We start from the raw sequence: 25,958 nt of genomic DNA, 5'->3' as shown, positions 1-25,958 counted from the left end.
AAAAATACAAAAAAGAAAAAGAAGGATAAAGGAAAATATGTAAAAACAGTAACAAAGAGAGAAAACAGAGATGTAAAAGAATGTGCAAGAATGAGATAATGGGATAAGGAGTATCTAGTGGTGGATGAAAGAGGCATGAAGTGAAATCCTCACTAAGCAGTCTTGATAATCGGCAACTTGACATTCAGTAGCGCCATGGCGATGGGCTTCTGAGCAAAACATTTTTACCACTTAAGCTCAGATCACAACCATTTGTCCTCACCTGGATCTGAGTTCATGCTCAGTCTCTTAGTAATTAGGATCATGGTAACCTTTTGCCAAATCACTGCAGTGATAACAGTTAGATTGTAGTAATAAATATTGATTGTAGTGTGTGAATTCATGTGGTAGTTACCCCAGGTGTGCCGTTTACACCAACATATATTTATTGTGCAATCTTTACAACTTTTCACTCATGACTACATTGTGGTGCCTTTTGTTTAGGACAGGAACCGCATGAAGACTAGGGATGCACTGCATGTAGAAGTGGATCAAAATGAGTGTATATGGATTCGATTCTATAATCTGTTGTGAACAGATTAGAGGGGTTCAAATATGTAGTAACTCTTAACAGCTGACCCTTTGGATTTCCATATCACAAAGATATCACTTGGAAAGTATAGGCATAATTTACCATATTTTTGTAAACAGTTGTTATAAAAATGCATCCTTGTTTAATGTAACAATTGTCCTACAATGGAGCCATATATGCGCCCATCGCTGTGCTGCTGCATTAAAATTGACATTCTCCCTCAAATATGAGCAGAATATTTTGAAAATACAAATGGAGAAACACAATCAATCTGCATATCTCTCTTGCTGTGTATGTTTATTAAATATATATAAAGATATTTGTGCTACTATGATTGCATTCCTAATGAGTGCTGTCTCAAATTTCTGTGTTACTGTCTCACAGGCTCGATATAGGAAAGATCAGACGCTTCTTAAACAGCTACCTTGCATCCCACTAGTGGAAAATCTGCTGAAGGATGGTACGGATGGATGTGCACTAGCTGCCCTCATCCACTTTTACTGCCCTGATGTCATCAAATTGGAAGGTGAAAAGACCTGTATTTGCTATACCAGAAATGATTTTTGTGAACAGATAATAAGTCTTTAATAGACTTTAATAGGCAAGAAGTACATAACTGAGCTGGTTTTGACGTTCATTGACAAGCTATTTGTTTAATTAAGTACGTTTTAGGTGTTTTGTTGCTGTCATTATTCCTCTTTGGCACTTTTGTAGCTTTATATGAACTACAATTGTCATTCTGAATCAGCATTTTTGTATTTGTACTATGTATGATGTTTGTTCAGATGTCAGACTCACAACATTCAGTCTTGATTTATAAGAAAATAGTACTGTGCCATTGAGTCCTAGTACCGTTGTGGTCATCTTATTTATCTTCTTCCACGTCTCTGCTCATTTATTTCAAAGTATTCATATAAGTAATGGAAAGACGGGTGGTTTCGCATGGACACCTTGTAGTAGGAGCACTGTAGTGTGTAGTCTCCTACATGTAATGGGCATAACCAACTAACATTAATAAAACTATTTCTGTCAGTCTCACACTAGATGTTATCTATGAAAGACCTGTAGTGTTTGCAAGAAAAATGTGTGGTTATTTGGGGGTACAAAATTCACAGTTAACCGGACTCATACTTTGAATGTAACACAAATGCTGAAAGGTATTTCCTTTCCATTTCCTTGGCTCTGAAACAAAGCAATTATGTTACTCAAAATTATAAGACCTTTGTGAAAGGCTTAGTCATGAAGATGCAAGCTAAACCATGGTACACTTTCAACTGTGAGGTCATAAAAGGTTCCAAAATAGACGTCTCATACTTCAACTGATAATATAAGTTTGAACTAGAATGTTCGTTAAAGTATTCTTAAAAATCATTACCACCAAGAAGTCTGGAAACCGGATGTCATTATTTTAAAATGTAAAGTAGCCCTGGTTGAGTTTGCAAACACACATTTTGAATAGGTATGTGGTGTAGTAAGTTGTTTTTATTTCAGCTAAGCGTCTGTGACATAGGTTAGTGAGATACTGTATGGAATTCATTCTTTTCTGGACTGCATGGTGCTAAAGTATTCACAAAATTGGATTTGAGAAGAGTCTGTCACCTGATTCAATCAGGTGATGAGTGGAAAACAGCATTAAAAAAACCTTTAGCCACTTTGAGTGTTTAGTGAAGCTGTTTGACCTCTGTAATGCCCCTGCTGTTTTCCATCGTTTCATGAGTAGAGTCCTTTCAGACTTGATCCTCCAGACACTAGTCACCTACTTAGATGACATCCTTGTTTCTTCTACAGACCCAGTAGATCATCTATCTCATGTCAAACAAGTCTTGCAGCGTCTGAGAGAAAAAAAATGTTTACCAAATTGTTTGGAAAACATTCTGTAGACTATTTGGGCTTTGTTCTTTGCTCTGAAAAATAACCATGGACAATAGGAAGGTTCAAGCCATTGTAGACTGGCCTACAGCTACTTCAATAAAAGAAACAGAGCATGTAAGCCTAGCAAATTATTACAGGAAGCTCATCAACAATTTCTCCAAGCTAGTCTCTCCAATCACTAATCTGCTGAAGAAGAACAAGACTCTCCGATTAAGTCATAGTGTAACCCTAGCCTTTGAAAAGCTTAAGAAATTGTTAATTTAAGCTCCCATATTACATCATCCTAATGCCGCCAAACCCTTAATTTTTTAGACTGATGCCTCAGATCTAGCTGTGGTATCAGTCTTGATTTAGCTACACCAACATGGAAAAGAACATCCAGTTGCCTTCGTCTACAAAAATTGTCTACAGCAGAAAGAAACTATTCCATTTTGGTGAAGAACTTCTGACTGTAAAGGCAGCATTTATAGAATGGAGATGCTCAATGTTGAGCAGCCGTCTGCACCGTCCATAGAAGTCTTCAAGTTCTCCAACAGTTGGAGTGTTGGAATAGTAGGAAATGCCCAGTGGGCATTTTTTCAACAGTTTGATTTTTTCTTACCCACATTCCGGGATCTAAAAATGTTATCGCTGATTCACTCTCTAGGCATTATTCTAAATCAGAGGATTCCAGAACTATTGCGAAAATCATTGCTCCAAAAACCTTAATTTCTGTAACCTTTTCCCCATTTTTGAGTCAGTTTGTCAAGAACCCAAATTATTTAATCTCTAGAACTTAGAAAAACCTTTTCCTGGTTTTCAGATAAAGAATACAAATGATTTGTATTTGTTCAAAGCAAACTGTGTATGCCATTAAAACTTTCACTCAGACTTATACTTCAAGTTTGCCATTATTCATTAATCTCTAGATACAGAGGTTGCAGAATCACTGAAGATCTGATCATAAGGAGGTACTGGTGGCCTTCTCTTCACTGCAATGTCAAGGTTTATCAACTCCTCTGTAGTTTATGCTCAAAATAAATCTGAACGGCAAAGAAAATCAGGATTACTATTGTCACGCGAAAGTGCCTCTAACTCCTGGTAAACCATTTCTTCTGACATTACAGTAGATTTGCCTTGATCTGAGAATTTAAACCACGATAATGGTTATAGTAGATTCATATACTATGACAGCTCCTCATTTTTCTGCACTTCTCAAGTTGCCAACTGCATCAGAAATAACTGACATTTTCCATTGTGACATATTGAAACTCCATGGACTACCTTCGATATTTCTGATCATCTCAAAATTTTGGAAATCTCCACATCATAAACTTGGCATCCAAAGGGGACTAACTTTTGGCTTCCATCCTCAAACTAATGGGCAAACTGAAAGGTTAAATTAAGCCTGTAAAAAGTATTCAAGGTGCAATATTTCGCCTACCCAAGACAATTGGAATTGTCTCTTACTTGCAGCAGAGTTTGCCTACAATACAACAATCCTTACACCCTAAGGTTGCTCTCCCTTCTTCACCTTGATAGGACTCCATCCTCAACCATTTCTTCATTCCCTCGAAACTTATGATCCAGTACTTACAGTTCAAAATTAATGGGAAAGGTTAAGGAAGGTCAGAGAGAAATTAATACAAAAAATGCAGACTGAGTTTAAACAGAGATTACAGGACAATCAGCACAGGCAGCCAGCTCCCACTAATCAGATAGGGAGGGGTTCACTGTCCTCTATTAATCTACCATGCTCTAACTTCAGGTCTAAATTCACACCTAGGTTTTATGGCCTTTTTGAAATTTCTAGGATTATTAATCCTGTCACTGAACAACTCAAGCTTCCCCTTTCCTGGAGCGTTCGTATGTCCTTTCATGTTTCTCATTAAAACCATATTTTTGCAGCTCTCATACTTATTGATGGGCAACCTGAGTATGAAGTTCAGAAGATCTATGACTCCTGAAACTTTAAAGGGAAGCTTCAGTACCTTATTGACTGGAAAGGATATAATCCTTGTGATCATTTCTGGGACCTTGCAGGATCATGCTCCTGTTTTGGGTAAGCAATTATATTCAACATTCCCCCGTAAACCTGGAGCTTCTAAGAGGGGGCAGAGTGTAAGAAGTTCATCATTATTTTTGCCACACAGTATTCGGGCGTGGCTCCTGCAGCGTTCTCCGGTCCCTTTAAGTTAAATTTTGTATATCCTCCCCCTCCCGGCTATTTGGCACCCATGACACAGTGGCATCCTTGGCCGCCATTCTCCTTTCCCTGTACGTCATGGCACACAGGACCCGTGCTAGGGATTGTGGGGTGCGTTCCTTTTGTGCATTGGCATCTCTCAGACAATGAATGCAGGAGGATTTCTCCTTACCTTCATATTTTTTCTGATCCTCCAAATACTAATTGATATGTATATCCTGCACTTATTATTCTGTAGCTCTTGGGAATAACACTAACATAGTTTTCTTGTTTTGTTTTTTTTACTTTTTATATTATTAGTAGTAGTATATTTTCCAATCCTTGATGGTTAAACCTTTTTTGGATTTCTTCACAGCCTGTTTTTCACTGTAAAAGGGGGAGTCAATTGTGAGTCCACTTATCTTGCTTATATTATATCTTCACTAGGGGTGGGCAATAAATTTAACTCCAGCGGCGGGGTAGGCAAAGTTTGGCCACTCCGCGTTATGCTTGTAACGCTGAGTTCCGCCCAAATTCCACCAACTGCTAATGGTAAGCTGGCAAGGGTGAGTGAGTTTTGACACACCCTTTTTGGCAGCTAGGTGGCAATTTGCGAGATTTCTCCAACGCCAACGGTCATGGGCGGTCGAGACCGTTCGTTGTGAGAAAGCTGTTGCTCGAGTAGAAAATCTACTTAATCAGCAGCAAACTTAATGCCCTCTGGCGCACCTTGTTGTGCTGTTCGTGAACAAGCTCCTGGTGCTATAAATCAGTATCAGTAGTGCAACGTGCCTGTTTCCGCACATTTGAGGAATCTCACAGAGTTTTCGCGAAACTCTATGGAATTGTACAGAGTGAAACTCCGCATGTTCTGCCCATCCCTAATCTTCATTACATATTCAAGAAATAACAATCTGTTCAAATAAAAGCGGACACACATTTATTAGGTAGAGTACAGATGCACTTATCCTCTGGCAAATTAAGTTGTATTTCTTCGGATGTCCAAGACTCGTATTAGTTGCAAATCAAGCCTAACTTTGTAAGAGCATATTGAACTTTCTGCACATAAATGTGTGGCCTGGCTGCCACATCAATCAATTCACTTTTGAGTATGCCCGCAAACTTGCTTCCAAGGCATTTGGTGACCTAAAACATAATTTCAACTAAGCTATTCTACCCCCAAGGAAAATGATAGTTCTTCACTGTTGCTCGCAATAATTATGTGAACTGCAGTGTGACTACCTAAAACTATTTTTTTCTCCAAAATTAGGTTTTATGCTTCCCTGTGCCTGCTTTCAAACTGAAAGTAAAATGGAACTTTTGAGGAGATTTGAATATGTAAACAGATATATAGAGCTTAGCAGGCCCTTTGGCATCCAAGCCATTGGTGGAATGAGATGCAGAAGGCTCCTCCGATCTAAAAAGATATATCTCCAGGGTTTTCTTAAATTGAGGAAACTCACTTTGTAGTCTAATATGTTGTGAGTTCATTACAAAACTTTAAACCCACCTGGGAAAAGCACTCAATATTGTTATAATATGGTGGATAACAGGTTGAGTGCCTTACCTAAAAGTCCTTAAGTATTCAAAGGGGTGATGGTTGGAATGCTTGAATTAATCTTAGCCACTAATAATAACTCAAGCCAAATCCCAATCTATTATTATTTTGCCACATGCCACCTCCGTTTGGACCCAACTAATATCTAAATCAGTCTTGACCCTGCTCCAGTAGGAACAGCCCAGCCTCAACTGCCAGGCCAGGTCCTCCCTGAACTGGAACACAAACAACCCAGGACCACCTTTACTCTTGTTGGTGCTCATCATTCAGGTATAGCTTGATTCCAATGGCACAGTGTGCACAGAACCCACGTCTGGGAATACCCATCCCTAGCTTGTTCATAAGGTTGAAGCCAATTTGTCAGGTGTCCTGTGGTATTTCCAGATAGCATTTATGTGGGCATGTTAATGATTTAAACTTAATTATGAACTTGACTGGGGGCTGTACATATCAATAAAAAGTGTGGTCATTGTAGTGTCCTCCCCAGCTTGGGTACTCGTAAATGAACACACCACAGATGGACCCTGGTCTTACACGTCTTATTCCTCTGCATGCAAGCTCAAACTCAGCATTCTACACATGAAATCAATTCATCATGCTTTACCACCTACATCTCAGTTCTACAGAGTTTATCATGAACCAAAAGAGTCCCCTCATTGCTAGCACTCAAGACACCACATCTCCCCCCTTGTTACATTAAAAAAATGTTTACAAACTTATATACATATATTACAATTCCTCAATAAGTTGTTTTGGAGCTCTGACCAAAACGACTAGATTGTGTCCTATGAGGCTAAGATGAGAAAGGAGAAACGTACATGACTGATGCTGGTAATGCAGGGACAGATGTAGTTAGAGGGAGCTCTGCAGACTCAAATGAACTAGTATCATCTCTGACATTAAGAATTGGAGAATAATGAGGCACATGTCTGAAGTAAAACGAATCTTGCATAATGGCCTTTCTAGGACGGTGAGCAGTCACCATATGTCCTTTGCTGGTCACAACTTCAAAGGGTTCAGTATCTAAAGGAGCATCAGACTTACGTTTTCTAAGTTGTCACACCAATACTTGGTTTCTTTTACCGAAAGTAATTTTCGTGGTACATTGCCGTTTGTCAGAATATACTTTCATCTTTTGTTTTCAACCTAAATCTCTTTGACAAAGTTCACCATCTGTTGTAGATCTCCTGCTGGTTTATTGTGGTAACTTGGTCATGACTCTTCCAAACATCAGTGTTGCAGGACTTTCACCTGTCGTTGAATCAGGAGTCGACCAATAAGCTCGAAGAGTAGCATGGAGAGCTGAGTTCAGACTAAGCTCCTCCAATTTAGCACGATGAACAGTCTTTTTAAGTAAGCTCATAAAGCATCCAACAACACCATTTGCTTGTGGGAAAAAAAGTGTGATTTTCTGATGCTTCACGTTTACATGAGTAAGAAAGTCTCAACATTCTCGACTGTTGAAAGACAGACCATTGCCATATTTTAGAATTGAAGGCACACCATATATAGCAAAAATGCTATCTAATCTCTCAATTACTTTTTCTTGAGTAATAGATGAGTGATCTTCTACTAGTGGAAAACGGGAGTATTTATCCATAATTACCATCAGGTGATGTCCGTTGTCAAGAGGACCAAAGAAATCACCAGTAATTCTCTCCCATACATGGTAAATCTGACATGTTCAAGGCATGTTGAGTGACTTTGGGAGAGAAACAATTGCACAAATGCCAGGCCTTCAATTATTTTTCAACTCTCATCAAGATGAGGAAACCAAACTCAGTCTCAGGGACCTCACTTAGTGGCAACAATTCCACCATGTCCTTCATAAGCTACTTCAATTACTTGTCTCAGACTTTCTGGTATGACAATTCTTGAACCTCGTAAAACAATACCTCCTTGAGTAACTGACAGTTCATCTTTTACATTCTTGAATTTCTGATATTTGCTGTCATATGTGAGAGGTCGAGTGTGTTGTTTCCAGGACTGATGTGTAATGTCCCTCAGTATCAACATATCACTGTCTTTGCTCTTTGCAGTAATAGTTTGTTCCAAATAAATAGCCGCAGGGGTGATTGACTTTACAAAGAAGTTAATTTATGCTTCAGTCGCTTTGGAAGTCGAACAATGACACTGTGTTGGCATTTGTTAAAAGTAGTCAACAGGCTTTTGATAGTTCCCTATTCGGTGCACAATAATGTAGTCATATTCCTGTAGCCGCAAACCCCAGTGTTCAATTCGGGGAGGCATCTTGGCGTTTGTATTTCCAAAGATAGTAAGCAATGCTTGATGATCAGTTACAAGAGTGAAAGGTTTTCCATATAAGAATACGTGGAAACGTTCACAAGCCCACACAACTGCTAAACTTTCTTTATCAGGTTGTGAAAAGGCACCTTCATTTTGTGACAAACGTCTGCTTGCTTATGCCACAATATGCTTTCGAGCATTTGAATGTCCATTGTGTTAGGCAAGGATCGCACTCAACCCAACCGGGCTTATATCTACAGCAACCTCTGTATGTAACTTTGGATCAAAGTAGGCCATTTCAGTGGTGAATTTAATTGCCTGTTTGATTTTCTTAAAACTCTGTTCTCATTGGTGTGGCTAGTAAAATGGAACATTTCTTTTTGGTAAGTCTCTTAAGGGAGCACTTACTGTGGCAAAGTCACGTGACCAGTAACTGGTCATGCCAAGGAATGAATGTAACATTGTAACATCTTGGGGGGAATTGGTGGCTGACAAGGCTTGTACTTTAGCTGGATCCAGAGTCATACCCCCATCAGAAAAAATATGGCCAAGAATTTGAGTTTGTTTTGTGGAACTCACATTTCTCTACAATCAAGGTTACACCTGCATCAGTAAGCAGTCAAGAAACTTGCATAAGGGCTTTATTGTGTTCTTTGTGTTTGGCCCCAAAGACTAATATGTCATCACTGTAGCCGAAAGCATTTGTGGCAGGCTGTACTATGTGTTAAATAACATTGTGAAAAAGTTCTGCAGCTGATGACACACCATAGTTTAATCTTTTATATCTGAATAGATCAATGTAAGTAGAAAAGGCAGTGATGTACCTCCAATTTTCTTCAAGTTTCAATAGATGATACCCTTCGTTCAGATCAAGGCGTGGGAAGACTTTGGCACTATTTTGCTGTGTGATCTTGTCAGCAAATGTGCAGACCGAGATGTTGTTCTCTTTCACTGGCCTTGTTAGCTTGACGCATATCAATACAGATGGGTACATCTCCTTCTGCTCTTTTTGGGTACTACCACTATGGGTGAAATCCACGGAGTTGGACCAGGAGATCACTCAATGATATCATGCTTTAGTAATGTTTCAGGTTCTTTCTCAACTGCTTCTTGTAAATTATATGCAATTTGTCTACGTCTTTGAGCAACTGGATGAACATCCTCATTGATATGCAGCTTCACTTTCATGGGCTATCAGTCCCATTTCAGCAGCAATACTGAAACGAAGTAAACAGGTACTTTACTCAGTACCTTGAAGTACTTGAATGGGTGCTTGTACCTTTGTCTGTTTCTGTTTCATGGTAGCTACGAATGAACCTTGACTCTTTAATGGCGTCAATGCAACCAAATTATACACTTTGGTGTTCGAAGGTGTGAGACGGGGCAATGGAGATAGCTCATTGTATTTCTTCTCAGGCATACTGTTTATTGTTGCATCACTGTCACTAACAAAAGGTATGGAGTAGGTGTTTATCTTTAGTGTACTTTTCAGACAATGTTTGAATGACTTTTGTGATTTTTCCAGTTGACTTTTCTTTTACTCGTATTTATCTTTGCATGTGGCCATTCCGACATGTGCAGGTTTTTCTGAAGTAAACATCAACATCTCACATCCCTCTTTCTCACTGTCACTTGACACTGAAACTGGAGAACACTTGGACAAAGATTTAGATGGTGATCGACTTCGTTTAGTGTCAGTTTGCCTCTGCTGATGTTGCTACTTGGCCTTGTGGGTGCGTGTAGTGCGTCGCTTCTGGGATGTTCGGGCATTCATTTTGTTTTCTTGGTGTGACGACTTTAGCTTTTCCTTCGCCCTGCAAACCATTACAAAATGGTTCTCTTGTCCAGTGGTGGGAAATTTACCTTCATGTGGAAACATAAATTGGCGTCTGAAGCACAGTTTATTTTTCATTGGAGACATCACCTTGTGTCCATCAGCCTTGTGCTTTTCCTTACTTTTCATTTTCATTACTAACTTACTGTGGACACCTCCAGCCTCCATGTCAGCAGCTTATCGATCTACACATTCCTCACCTCCGGCAGCCATGAGTACTCCCTAGTGACTAAGAGTTTCTCTTATCATTCGTCGTCTGAATAAATCTGGCAAACAACCACCTATAACTCTGAGACATATGCCTTCTTCATCATAGAATGAAAAATGTCCTATCTATTGTAACAGAAAGTTTAAATTCTATTAAGGACACGGAGGCGAGGACTGGGCTGTACTTTCTTCACTTTATTTTTCAACAGCAGCATTAACAAGAAATCAAACGTCCAACTACTTTACCCAGTAGACATCAGAAAAGTAAGAAAACGACATCAACAAAGGACTTCCTTTCCAACCATTCGTCAGTCATCCAACGTCTAATGAGCCCGACTCCGCATCCTCTCTTCCTCTTTCTTCCTGAGACCACTATCCAGGTCGAGTTGCGTTACTCCTGTTTAGAAGCTTCCACACCTGCCAAGAATCGAATGGTTAACATTAAGCTTTACTGACATATTGTCTGAAATAAAGCAAGTCAAACCGTAAAATTTCAACATAACAGATTTAGAATCAAACATAGGTCCACATAAATATAACAACTTTAGAATCCATTGATTGTTGTGGATTTAGAACATACAAGACAATTTACCCGCCTGAAATAGGGCGGGTCCTTGAAGCAAGAGGAAAGGGAGGGACTAATCCTCGCCTCCATGTCCTTAATAGAATTGAAACTTTCCATTACGATAGCTAGGAAATCTTTCATTCTATGTCAGGACCGGAGGTGAGGATTAGGCTAGTTTAAAGCTTATCAACCACTAGCGGGGCTACTGTTTGAATCGGTCTAAAATAGAAGCTCTTGAAGGTGGAATCCGAGGACCAGTAAGCTGCCCTAAGGATCCTCCAAACGCACCCCCAAGGTCCAAGCCTTAGATGCCATTGCGCCTCTTGCAGAGTGAGCCCCAAAAATAGATACATCTATGCCTGCTTCACTCATCGCCCATCTAACTCACCTAGCGATCGTAGGAGACGCCACCACCTTATTGGGCTTCGTTAAAGCAGTGAGAAGTTGATTTTCTCTGTGTGGCCTGAGGTCATTAGTCATGGCTTCGTAAGCCTTAATCGCTTTGACTACACATAATTGAGGAGCTTGGGGAAAATCGCGGCTAAGAGATCACACAAGAGTTAGAGTTAGTACATCTATGAATATGAAATGTGATCCCATCCGGAGTCTACCTGTTAAGTCTAATGCTCCAACATCCGAGACCCTATGACAGGATAGAAGGCAAAGAAGAGTCACCAGTTTGGCTGAGAGTTGTTTCCTGGAAAGATATTTATTGGATGGCCAATTCCGGAAGAGTGTCAGAACCCTGTTAACATCCCAGAGGGAGAAGTACCAAGGTTGTTGGGGCAGGGATAATCTAATGCCCCTCAAAAGTTTGCAGACCATAGTGTGTTGTCCTACGGGAGAACCTTCAATCGGGCAGTGACCCACTGATATGGCAGAACAGAAGGTGTTTATCGATCTATAAGCCATCCCTTCTGTAGCGAGGGATGCCAGAAAATTACTTAAATGGACATCGCCTGTCCCCATGGGATCCAGGCGTCGTTGAAGACACCAACCCAACCAACGTTTCCATGCAGACTTGTACCTCTTGTCAGTACTCTGCGAACAGGCTCTGGTGAGAAGGGTGGCATCCGATGGCGAAACCCCTGGGACTTTCCAACGTTTCCAGTAATCCTCAAAGCCATCAGGCTGTGACCTCCCCTCTTGATAAGAGGATGGGGGAGACCCAACGGACTGAGAAGGAGATCTGGAAGCAGGGGTAGACGGATTGGAAAATCCCAAGAAAGTTCCATCAGAACTGGAAACCAGGCTTGAGATTTCCACATGGGCATGACCAGCATCAGATCCACCTGCTGTCTCTGGAGTTGGGATAATACCCTCTTTATCATTGCGAAGGGGGGAAAAGCGTAACCCTGCTCTTGGGACCAATCCTGGAGGAACGCGTCTGTGGCTATTGCACTTGGATCCGGTCTCTAACTGCAATACCTTTCGAGTTGATGATCCAGACAAGACGCAAAAAGATCCACCGAGAAGGGACCCCATCTGGCCTGGATCGCTCAGAACACTCGTACACGCAGTTTCCATAGGCTTGCATCGTGCCAATGAGGGGAGTGCCAATCTTCTACTTGATTGGAGACTCCTTGGAGGTGTTCACCCACCACCGAAATCTGGTGGGTGGGACAGTACTCCCAGCAGAATCTTGCCAGATCGGACAGAGCCCTCGAGCGGGTGCCCCTCAGATGATTGATGTAACGTACGGCCACCACATTGTCCATTTTCAGTAAGACGCAGCATTTCTGTTTGTCTTTCATCCAGCACCGCACCTCAAAAGAACCCGCCAGGAGTTCCAAGCGATTGATGTGAAAAGAGCATTCATATGAAGCCCACACTCCGCTGTGGCAAATTCCCCACAGAACGCTCCCCAACCAGAGGTGCTGGCATTGGATTCGATAACCAAATCCGGTTGAGAACCGAAAATGGTGCGACCGTTCCACGCCTCCATGTGAGTAATCCACCACTGGATTTCCTCCTTGGCCTCCTCCAATAGGGAAATCGCTTGAGAATAAGTGTGGCCCTTCTGCAGATGGGAAGTCTTTAGCTGTTGAAGGACTTGATAGTTGAGGTGGCTTGGAAAAAATCGCCTGGATGGACGAGGAAAGCAGGCCCACAATACGAGCCAGATTACAAAGAGAAGTTGTGCCCTTGCTCAGAGTCCGGCTGAGTTTGTGTCGAATCTTGGACAGCTTGCAGGTCGGGAGTGTGGCTTTGACAGAATCCACTACAAAACCCAGAAATTGGAGAGACTGGGTTGGAATGAGAACTGATTTTGTTTTGTTGATAACAAAACCTAGGGATTCCAAGAGATGGAGAGACGGCCGGAGGTGAAAAGAGAGACTGCAGGGACATTGATCCATCAGGAGAATGTCGTTGAGATATATTATAAGTCTGATGCCCCTGGAGCGAAGAAACTCCACTACTGGATGAAGGAGCTTGGTGAAACTCCAAGGAGTGGAGGAGAGAGCGAACTGAAGAGAGGAGAACTTGAAAGTTTGCCCTCTCCATTGAAATTGAAGGAAACGATGTTTGGGCAGAAAGATGGGAACCGTTAAATAAGCTTCCTTGAGATTGAGCCGTACCATCCAGTCGTTGACTTGGAGGAGGTCTGGGAGAAGGTGGATGCCCACCATTTTGAAATGTCGAAACACCACCCACTCGTTAAATTCTTTCAGATTGATTAAGGGACAATAGCCTTCGTCCCTTTTCTCCGCCAAAAAGATGTTGCTGACGAACCCCGAAGGATAGAGAAAGGTGGGAACGATAGCTTGCTTCTCCAAGAGATTGGAGATTTCAGGATTGATAAGACGCATCTGAGTTGAAGAAAAAATTAACGGGCGAGGTTTCCTTACCTGTATGGGGGACTCATAAAACTCTATGTGAAACCCTTTGATGGTCTGTAGAACCCATGCGTCGGATGTGAGGTTTGCCCAATTGCAATAAAAGAGCGCCAGTCTGCCCCCCAAAGCATATCCCATAGCAGGAGAAATTCTCACCTTGTTGGGTATTAAAGGCGTGGGGGTTGCCTCTGCCGGTGCCTCTAGACCCTCGGGGACTGGGGAAACGGCGAGTCGGGTAGAAAGACCCAAATTGGGATGAGTCCTGCCATTGCCCTCGTCCTCTAAACGGCGTTTCTCCGCCAGGTCAAATCAATGTGGCCCCCGGGCCCTAGTAGCCACCCGCAGTGACCTGAGGGTAATATGGATGCTGAAAAACAGGATAATGGAGCACGTGGCGCTCAAAATTGCACCACAGTCGGTCGGGACGCACTTCCTCCTGAAAATGTTGAGGGCCAGAGGGCTAAAACGCACCAACTCTCAGGCCTGGACCGCATCCCTGTGCTGAGAAAAAGAGCCTTACCCCTCGGGTGTCAGGCTCCAGGCCGGCTCCATAGATTTGACAGCTCCCACTGTTTTTGCTACGTGGGGGTTATGTAGAAAAACCTCCCAGAGCGAGAATTGCGAGTGCGCATCAGGATCGCTGTGTAAACTATGTGGACTGATGCGCAATCGCCTCTGGGGTCGAACGCACAAGGCACGGAATGCCTGGAATTCCAGGAATGCGCGAGCGCCCTCTAGTAGTCGGAGGACCGCACCACGCACAGAGCCATGCTGTTAAGAGCCGCGAAGGAAACAACAGTGTTCCCGCCGCTAGGGAATGAATATGATTTAGTTCAATCATAACAAATACAATAACCACAATAACAATACAATGGCAATCGAGCAAATAAAAAATTTGACTTATCTGAAATGGAACATTTAAGAAAGAGGAGGAGATGATGTGGAGTCGGGCTCGTCAGACATTGGACGACTGCCGATTAGTTGGAAAGGAAGTCCTTAGTTGATGTTGTTTTCTTACTTTTCTGATGTCTACTAGGAAAAGTAATTGGACGTTTGATTTCTTGTTAATGCTGCTGTTGGAAAATAAAGTGAAGAAAGTACAGCCTAATCCTCGCCTCTGGTCCTGACATAGAATTTATTGAACTTAAAGTATTTGATGAGCGTATCAAGCCTCTCAACAAATTCATCGTTTCACCAGATCTTTGTCTTTCTTGACTGAAAATATATCTTTTGTGAATAACATTCAGTAGTGGATTGAACTTGAAATTTGACGGTATGATATTTCATCAGCATCTGTATTTTCTTCCTTACTTCTTTTACTCCTTCATCTGCAAGATTCTTGAGGTATTTAACGATCATTGTGTTGTCTGTTTCTTCCAGTGCATCAATGAAATCATCAGAGGTTTCTATACAGGTAGTCCACCTGGCACCAATATTTAGCTTTTTGGCGGTATCAAGTGGAAGTGGTAGTTTTAAGAAGGAAGCAGCATTATAAGTATTTGTGAAACTTACTGATGTTGATAAATGGGCTCTATCCATCACTGTGTAATGTCCGCTTGTACTAGCACCTTCATCACACACTAGCCGTGTGCTACCACCTGGGTCATTGCGCCCCCTCTCTTGCTGTGAAGCACTGTGTTCTTTAACAGAGAGTAGCAGCTTTGTATCTTGCAACGGTTCTTTATCCTTCGCACCTCTTTGCATTGTATGTAATGTACCTGTTTTTCACTACTTTAGTGTTTCTCTGTACCTGGTGATTGCTGCCTTTAGCATTATCGTATCATGTATCTAGTAGCTCTGTGTTGCATTGTGGTGCAGTACATCTTTTACAGCTTCACCAGCAGGTTCCTGGCCAATGATACACAAACTTCTCTCTAGGGCCTTTGTCTTCTTCAAAAGATTGTCACTAGCTAGAGTGGTGTTTTGACGCCAAACGTTGATCTTCACTTTGACTGAGGCATGTGTGGCACACACGAGCAGTTTGCTGGACAACGAAAAACTCTCTGGGAAAGCACTGTTGGTTTTTCGGGTTACAAATCCCCAATCTTGTCACCAGTTTTAGCGTCCTACCCTGCCTCGGTGCCCATAAATGAACACCCTACACACCGAGCTTGGTCTTACATGTCTTTATCCCACTTTCTGCATGTGCAAACTCAACATTCTAAACATGAAATCTTTTCACTGCACCATACCACTTTATTCATGTGGTACTTGGCCAAGTTCTTCTAACCACCCTTACTATTACATTTTGCATGACCTGCAACTTGCAACTGCTAGGGTGATTTGTCCTAAGCAGTAGGGAAAATCCATTGTTGCTTTTAGCTCCAATTATATTCATAGCTGTTGCATCTCTTTAAGGTTGTGTAGTTTAGTTGATCATTCCATCGTTTTGGGTGGTAGATTGTGGGTGATACTACGATTTTATAAATGTACCCATCTTTGATACATTTTCATTGACTGTAAAACCCAGGTCTTTAACTTCCTTCTTGGGCTTAATTATTGCCAACCCAACAGAAGAGAATGGTAAATTCTGTTGTAATTTTAAATAGTGTGTAGTTTCCAGTATAAAAAACTTTTGCCTTATTGCGGTAAATCCAATTATCCCCCACTGAATCGGACTGAAAATTCTTTCTGCTCAATCCTTGACATTTTTTTACATCACTGGGCAAACTGAGATCACCTGGGAACCATCAGTGAAGTTGTGGAATCATACCTAGTGATATAAGGGTATAACTTGGTTTATCATAGCTATTAAAGAGGATAGGTAGAGCAGCAAGAGGCCTTTTTCCATTGGCCTCATCTCGCCTCTTTAACTCATTTACTCAGAATAGTGTAGAATGGTCTGCAGGTTTCCTCTGACACCACTTACGTTTCATTCAGCCTAGTTTGGTGTTCAAGATAATGTTGGCTTGGTTGATTTGTTGCACAGCCAACAGTGTGAATTCCAAGTTTCTGTTGAAGGGAAAACCTGACTATCAGTCTCTTGGAATGCTGGTGATGTAGATGACTAGGTGCAGCCTTTTCCCGTACTTTTAATATGAATGGCATACTTGATGCTTAGCGATGGTTCTCTGCAACATCAGGATCAGGACTCGTTTTATTAAAAAAAAAATTGCCCGTACTGTCTATGATCTTTTGGGATGTCTTTGGTGATGGAAACTATGGGGAAATATTTGTATTGTAATTTAATGCCGTGAAGGGTGTAGAGTCATCTGTGCACAATGTCACATTCAGCTTCTTTAATGTCAACGATAATCAGGGCTGCTAGGTAGTTATAGTTAAGACCACTTTTTTCCATAGAGGGAGCATTTTTTGATGTGCCAATGACACGCGCCGCTTGATGAACCGTCATGAAATTTTCAAAACTTATACTTCAGTCTTCTCTGCTGCTGTCTTGGCAGTTCGGGGTGATCTGTCAAGTGGGGGCAGAAGAAAATAAGGGGTCCCAAAACACCTTTTCCTGATTCTGGATCTATGGGATTTTTTTAATTTTGATCATGCCTACAGCCTGAACTGCTGAAAGGAATTACACCAAATTTGGCAGAAAGCTAGATCTTGGTCCAGAAACCATGCATTTTATAATATGATGTAAATCCGGTCAGTATTTTTCGTGTTATTCAAGGTAAAAAAATATAGACATATAGGGACGTGGAACCTCAGCGGATCCATCCGTTGTGGATCTGTGAATTTGGGGGAAAAGCAAGGCACTGATTGGCTGGCCACAACCTGACAGAAAAGTTGCAGCTGCCATTTTGTTTGTCGCATCGACTGGGGAGTGTGAAGAAAACACTGCAAAAACACATAAGGGGCCAGGATACAGGTATCCCATACAACACATAGAAAGGTCCCTTAGGGGCAAACAATTGCTAAAAAAAAATTCATCTGATCCGCGTATCCGCCGTGGGGCTCAGAGTGGCTCCCGTTGTAAATTCACTGTGGAACCGCGGATCCGGAAAAAAAAAAGGGAAAAAAAAACACTGCATCCAGCCCTATGCTGTTCATTGCTGAAGGACGTGCGCAGGTTGGGGTTGGATGCTTGCGGGAGGGTTGGCCGCAGGGCCTCGCCATAGGCCCACTCCTGCGGCAAACCTCGCCGTGCATGCGCGACACTGGTTATATTAACGTGCATGTTAAAAAAATAGAAATTCAGTTAAAAAAACTACTTTTACATGGACATTACAGTTAAGTTGACGTTTTACCCATAGAAAACCATAGAAATTCAGCAGTTACAGTTATGCTTATAGTTATAATTATCTGAAGAAACTATAACTCATGCCGGAAAGTAACTTTATTATTATAACTATAAGTGTAACTATAACTGCTTAATTTGTTTGGTTTTGTACGGGTTAAACATCAACTTAACTATAATGTCTCTGTAACCTGTGATAATATCCACAGCGCAAACAAAGAAAATACGCTCAGTTGGGAGGAAAGTGAAATCAAGGATTTTTACTTGAAGAACATATATATATATATATGTGTGTATATATATATATATATATATATATATATATATATACACATACATATATATATGTGTGTGTGTGTGTGTGTATATATATATATATATATATATATATATATATATATATATATAGTAGTTTGTAGAAGATATTTTCTCCCTCAAAATACTTACTTTAAGAGAGAATGATGAAAAGCCCTTAAGAGGGTAGATGGGGTGTTTGTAGATCCAATGGTGTTGCGGGAAACAATTGTTCTGAATCCTTGACTTCAGTATACTTATTAAGCAAAGTATAATTTACCTTAAAGGTTTTTGGAGCCCACCCCTCCTTGTGAAAGCTACTCCAATGAGAATATGAGTCTTTAGTATATACGTCTGTTGGATATCTATAGTTTGTTTTTAATTTTACTGTTGCAAAAAACAATTTGAGCAACTTGCAGAATCAGAAAACTGGTAAAACAAAAAAACATAAAACTCTCCCAGTAGTTATGCCTTTGATACAAATATGTTAGACATATGTGGCAAACACTGCAGAAGTTCATTAAGGGTGACAAATAAAGAAGAAAAATGTATTTTTAACACGTTACACAGTGACATAACTCATGGTTAAATTAAGCACCCCAAATACAGACGAGATGAAGTCTCAGGGGCAAAAAGTACATCACTCTAAGGATATCATCTGCTTTGTGGAAGTATTAATCTGATATAATTTCATTAAACTTTTCATCATTATCTATCAAGGTGCCATAAGATAGTAATCTATGAACTGTGCCTTCCAAATTCTCACAATAGCAATAGCTGCGAATAGCAATCTTTGGCACTTTATTATTATTGGCTTCAAGCCACTGAACGTTACAAATCTGGCAGAAAATGTGACTTCCACTCTTGTAAAAATATTTAATTAAATGAATTGTTGCTCACAGAATCCTGCTTGGCAAAGCACAAAACATATGCACATCACTGGCACCTGCCGTTTTGCATCTTAGGCACTGAGAACTGACAAGGCATTTAAATTTAAACAATATAACCAGTGTGTAGTAAAAATCACAGATCATCTGATAGATTTAAGTATTTTCTGAATACAGAAAGCTACGCCCCTTATTAATTTAATGACATAGTGTATCATCTTAAATCAGGGCACCCCAGTCTACCAGACTGTTGGTCTGCATTCACATGTATATCATACAAACTGAATTCCAAAAACAACTGATGTATAACTCACATGCCCATGTAGTTATTAAGCACACAGAAAAGCTAGAGAACGAATTGCCTTAATAAGTACATTTTCCAGGCATGTTCATAAATTCAATATCTCAATATATTTGAAAAAGGTGGTCCATGGATTTGGAAATTCCTCCCATACAGTCCCAAATAGAGTAAAGCTTCCGGGTTCTCATGGTCTACTGGTTGACCAGCCCTTATAAGTGACATTTCAAGTCAGCTTTTACATCCAGAGTCTACTAATGTCTCTGGAAATTAAGTATAGCCACAAAGTGATGTGAAAGTTTTAATATTTATTAGCAAACACTGTGTGGAGCATATGCAACCCAGATTTATACACTCCATAAGTGATTTCAATTATCCCCATCTGAAATATATAAAGCCCATATGTCATATTAAAAATAGAAGCTTTCAGGAATTAAAAATCAAATCAGTGGAAACACATCCCAAAATGCTACTATTTATCAATTTTACAGTCATTGACAACTAAAGGCACAAAAATGAACTTAGATGAACGCTAAAAACTTGGAGAGGGCGTAGCACCGCCAGAGCGGGACTGTGGTGACGTTTAAGGAGGTGAAGAGGAGTGGGGGAACATAGATGTCTATAGCAACATATTCCGGGGAGGTCCCACTAATTTCTCATACGAAGGGGGAGGCCGGGGCCTGCTGCATCGACACCAACATATTACACTTAATTATACGATCAACCTGGGGACGAAACTGGGTCCCTCCAGGAGTGGACCACACTACTAGACTAGAATAGGGGACGGGTGGACACCTAATGTGGACCTCCCGGGTGGGTGATCTAGATGTACGTGCATAACCCAGACACACCGTAACACAAACTATCTCTCCAGCGCACTGTTTATGTGTATTTGTTAGCTAAGTTAATAGTTTATATGGTAACACCTAAGATGGCAGGGAAAGATGAATGACCACAACGGAACAAAGGCTGCAGGACCAGGCAAAGGTACAATGATGTAATGTACATAATGACTGACTGTATTAAGTCCGAAAGAGTCTTGAAATAATTAAGTTGCTGCACATAACCCAGTTGTAATGTATAAGTTTGGATTGATGACCTGATATGAGGGACTCATCCTTACACCAACTGTTATCCCACTAAAGAAAAGACCAATAAACAAAGTAAATTAAAAAAAAGATGATCGCTAAAATTGTAAAACCTGAGGCAGTTTATGGATGCCCCGTATTAAGCTGTTTGTAGCAGTGTTAAAGCACTTCAGAATTTCCCAATGATTAATAAAGGTAATGAGCAAAAGGGTTAAAAAAATTAGTAATAAGATCATCTTTACCACAGAAAATAGAGCCAGGAAGCATGTTTCCCTTGCTAATGACGTATACACATTTTGATGTCTAGCATGACCTTGCTAACTGTCTTCTAGTCTAACTTAATGAAGAATGAAGACGAAAAGAAATAATAATGAGAAAGGGGAGTTGGGCCAGCTTCCGTCTGTGATTGTTCACTGAAAGTATCATTCATGTTTTGTATCACCTGAAGGAGGGTATACTTACAACTCTGCAGGGGGTCAGCACGATTCAGCTATTTCTTTATTGGGAGTTTAACTCACATTTTAGATCATCCAACAGTACAGGCATTGGGTGACTGGGTGTCAGTCTACTTAAGTCACAGCATTTTGCCCCTTTACATCTGAGTCCACATCGGGAAGGGCAGATAAGGACATTTACAGCTGCCCATCTCTGGAGCTATAACCCTCCACTCCCACATGCAACCCCTTGCCACGTGGCCAGGGGAAAACGAGACAGGTGATCCTATTAATAAAAGGTTAATGCTTTCCGAGTGAACAGGACTTTTAGCAGACATGGCAGGATTTTTACTTTATTCATAATTTAAATGCAAAATAGCCAAACCTCATCTTCTAATTATAGCTTAACAAAAACAAATTAGAAAAATTAAATTCTTTTATTGTCACACATATACAATTCTTGCTTTTGCTCATTTTCCCGACTCTTCACATAAGATGCCTTCTTCGGGACATCCCTTTAAAATGAATTTCACATCAAAACTTGCCCACTGGGCAAGGGGGGGATTTAAAGAGTAACTCAACTGAAACAATACTGTACAAAGAATCATCTGTCAGAAAGAGCCCTTATTAACTTGCATAATGTAATACGCGGTCTTATAGTTAATGGAGTGTTAAGTGTTATTTAAACGTACCTTACTATTAAAGGATGATTTTCACAATAAGCATTTTGCTTCTTTTCTTAAATACAAATGACAGTAAACATAAAGTGCTGCTTCCTCATGATCAGATCATATTAAGTATCAAAACCTATTGACAACATCAGAACATCAATTATTTTTTTCCTTTTCGAAAATACTGTTAGGATGTGGGCACAAATATTATAATTTAAGGCTTATTTCTTTATCTCAAATAGTAATTCATTACATTTTCCGTTTTCATTTCCAAGCCACGTGATGATTACAATAGGTATATATAATAGATCCTCTTTAATTTCACATGATTACTGAAATGAGACAAATAGTGAGCGTTGCTATTTTTTAATGTTAACATTTCCTGAAATGTGTATATTAGGCATTAATATTATTTGTGAATTTGTCTGTACTGTGTTTTTTCTGGTAACATACATACCATCCAATCAAACGCATTTCTTTAGGAAACTGGATGTACACTTTCCAAATAATTTGCTTTTGATCCATTGGTGTGTTCATTAGGTGCTCTGTTCCTAAATGTTTGTGAAAGCTGAAACCGTTACTATTTTTTGGGTGGCATTGCACATACGTAGCCTTTCCCTTGACATTCCCCTTCCTACATCTATGTATCCAATCCTATTTGGAAATTAAGTGTGTTAAATCATGGGTGTTAACTCAGTTTGCTTTACACATTCTGTGCCATACCTCCAACACCCCCCTCTTTACAGCCACCCAGATTTCCAATCCATTTTGAAACTTAAGTGTGCAAATGCATTGCACACATTAGAGACAGACGAACATCAGATAGAAAATTTCATATTTATGAATTATTTAATTATGCATGGGAATATAATCACATTTTCTGATAAACCTGTTTCTGCCAGCCAAGAGCAGAAGGACAAATCAGTGGCCATTTTTTAGGTGCCTTGAGCAAAACACTGACACCACTGCAGCGCTTTACTGAATTGCTTGACACTTGTCACTCTATACAAAATTGTCTTAATTCAGGAAGGCACCATCGCACTTATGCGCACAGGAAGGCTGAGCGAGTTCACCTCGTCGCTGTGACCTTCTATTAATTGAGGATCATGTGTTGGTATCCTGGCAAAGTTAAGAAACAGTAGAAGTGCTATACATATGTATAAGAGTATTAAATGTTAATTTGAGAGGGGGGGATAAATAGCTGAGTATGCCCATTTTAGTTTGATATAATGGATGCTAAAACTGCAGTTATGCGCTACTACTTTTCCTTTTACTATTACAGACTGTGAAATTATCACCAGAGTGTCTTAAATTAGGTTAGACTAATCATATAAGACCTAAGCAGTCCGTTCAGATGTGTTCTCTATGCCTGTAATCATGCACTAGACGTGCATGTGATCAGACATACTATCGTGAGACAGTTAGGATAGGGGTGAAGGCTAAAAATCCATTTGCTATATTTAATCCTGCATATCACAGATTTACGCACATATCAGAACTCCAGGATAGCTGTAATTTTCCCTTTCTCATGTTATTTTCTTAAATGTTTGCCATGCCTAAGCCAGGTCTGGTGACACAGAGGACTAGTACATCCATCCACTTCAGGGATCCTTGTTTGACCTCAAAGCCATAGGTTCAAATTCTGGCGGGTCTACTCAGCCTCTCATGCTTTCAAGGTCGACAAAACAGTACCATTGAGTTTGGTAACAATACACTTATGTTTCAGTGCCACAATACCCTTCTGGTGAACATGTGCTTTACAAATACATGTTCTAGTACTTTTGTAGGTGATATTAATATTATAAAGTGTAGTTCTAACACAACTTTGTGTCTTTGACCCTTGGTTTCCTTTTATGTCTGCTGTTAGATATCTGCTTGAAGGAGACCATGTCCTTGGCTGACAGCCTGTACAACCTACAGCTCATCCAAGAGTTTTGCCAAGAGTATTTGAATCAGTGCTGCCACTTCACTCTCGAAGACATGCTCTACGCATCCTCTTCCATTAAGGTAGGTCATCTCTCCGTGCACAATGAGTGGCTGCTATTTTGCTTCATTGTTTCGAAAGCTTTTGTTGCTAACCGCTTTATGTACATCGAAAATGGCACAGCTTGTTCCTTAAGTGCGAAGACAAAATAAACAGCTGAATACAAATACATTTGCAATTTTTGTCCGCTCTTAACGTGAGTATCAGGTGGGCGGTATTGTATGTGTTTGGGGAAGCATTTAAAAAATGCCTTAGGTTAATCCAATGACTTCGTTATGGAGTAATCCAGTAAATTATTTTTATAAGGTAAAGTGTGATAAATTGAGTTGTTGGTTGACTGTAATTTGAACCCCGGTCAAGCAACAGCCATAATTCCTTGCAGGGTGAAACACAGAAAGTCACAAAATGAACCTGTACTTAACCCTGGGTAGCTTGGCACAAAAAGCAGTCAGGATTAACTTAGAGGCCTCGTGCAAAGTATTTATGCAACACACAAACAGTAACAAACGAAACACACTACACAATAAAAATTCCAAACTAATTTAGACAAATAGAGTAAATTTTAATAAATGATTTGACACCAAAACAATAAAAAGCCAACCAGTAGAACCAGAGTTATATATTTTTAAAGTTTAAGATTCAAAATCAAAATAGCACTTAAAAGCAAAAATCGCCAACCGCGGACATCTGGTCACGCTAGACCAGGGCAAAGTCAAAAGTTAAGGCCTACACCTATGGAGTATGGTTCGGATACAAGAAATAGATTGGGCCCAGTCAGAGCTTACCTTCAGACTTTTTTGATGAATTGTGTGAGAAAGTAGAAGTTCAGCAGGGCAAGGCTGCAGGAGTGTCCGAGAAGATAGCGTTGTCGTAAGATAGCTGTGGAACGAAGCTACAGTAAAGATATTTACCTTTGGACTTAGTCATCAACATGGAAGTTGAAAATCTCCAGCAGGACGAAACAGAAGGCTGTAGCCGAAGACAGATCCACAAGGTCAGATACTTCTTCTGCGAAAGTCTGCTGAAACAAATTTGCTGCAGTGGAGAAGAACATAGTGGAGAAGCCGCAAAAACAATTAAACCTGAGATGCACCTCGGGCCGATAGCTGAACAGGTTGTTCCAGGGCTTTTCCTGGTTCTCAAACCACTTTTTAACCCAATTTTGTTTTCGTCCTCAGTTTTGGAAATTGACCATCTGGGCACATTTAGAACCGCAACAAAGGATCAAGGAGTGAAAGGAGACATCTTGGGGGTTCAGGACTAACACAGGCTGGTTCTGGGATCAATAATGTGGGGGCCTGTTATGCCCCTGTGGATCTGAACTGGAGGCCAGCAAACTAGCCATTGGAGTCACTTCTTGAAGTCCTGGGTGCAGGTGAAGATGCAGGGCTCAACTGTAGGGCTGGCCCCTGAGGGATCAGGGCAGGCTCTAGGCAGCAAAGGCTCCTTTCAGGTACATCAGCAGACTGGTAGAGTGCACAGCAGGTCACAGCAACAGGCAGTCCTGTGAAAGTCCTTCCGCAGGTCCAGTAGTGAACTAAAGAGTGGGCTGAGAGCCCTATTTCTATACCTTGGTGCCCTGCTCCTAGAAAGTGGGAGAAGTTTCCACAAAGGTTCTTTGACGTTCTGGGAGTTTCCTGCCTCCTCTGCCCTGGCTCCGTGCTGGCTGCACTGACAATACAGGGTCATTAGGCCTATTGTGAGGAGACAGGGCACAGTCTGTTCGGGTGCAAGTGGTACTGTGCTTAGCTCAGGCCAGCTGATCCAGCTAATCCCATTATTGTGTGACTGTCTGGAAGAATCCACATAGTCCTAACTGTCAGTTACATCCAGTCATCTAACCTAAGATAGGCTGCAGGCACACATGGCTAAGGGCAGGAAAATGTCGCATTTTCAAAATTGTAATGATAAATTCAGCTTTACCATTAAATATTTGTTATAATTACAATTCCATAGGTACCATACAGGATATGTCTGACCTTCTCTCATTTAGGAATTACAGCTTATTAAATGTTAAGGAATCCCCAATGTTATCTTATGGAAGGTGTAAGCCTATTAGTAGTGCAAAACAAATTTGGGAGTTTTTCACTACCAGGAAGGGTAAAACTTAAAAGTACATGCCCAACCTTTTAACTGCACAGCACCCTGCTGTGTGAGCTACTGAGGCCTACCTTAGGGTTGACTTTTATTTAATAAAATGTGAGTTTAAGGCTTGGCAAAGGGTTTTAAATGGGAAATTGACATGGCAATGGAACATT

At 40.7% G+C, this 25,958-nt stretch overlaps 1 protein-coding gene across 4 annotated transcripts in view; it reads left to right on the top strand.

The window, feature by feature from the left end:
• The window catches only part of CAMSAP2 (calmodulin regulated spectrin associated protein family member 2), a 452,998-nt gene that overhangs the window by 281,653 nt on the left and 145,387 nt on the right, over nucleotides 1-25,958 (top strand). For all 4 annotated transcript variants that reach the window (XM_069231424.1, XM_069231423.1, XM_069231426.1 and 1 more), the window contains 2 exons: nucleotides 956-1,097; nucleotides 23,584-23,723. In XM_069231424.1, coding sequence (XP_069087525.1) covers nucleotides 956-1,097; nucleotides 23,584-23,723 — 282 coding nt within the window. The remainder of the gene's footprint in view (nucleotides 1-955; nucleotides 1,098-23,583; nucleotides 23,724-25,958) is intronic.

The sequence above is a fragment of the Pleurodeles waltl genome, chromosome 4_2 (genome assembly GCF_031143425.1).
Source record: "Pleurodeles waltl isolate 20211129_DDA chromosome 4_2, aPleWal1.hap1.20221129, whole genome shotgun sequence".
NCBI classification, from domain to species: domain Eukaryota; kingdom Metazoa; phylum Chordata; class Amphibia; order Caudata; family Salamandridae; genus Pleurodeles; species Pleurodeles waltl.
The sequence above is the reverse complement of the archived record's forward strand: the minus strand, read 5'-3'. Positions and strand labels throughout refer to the sequence as shown.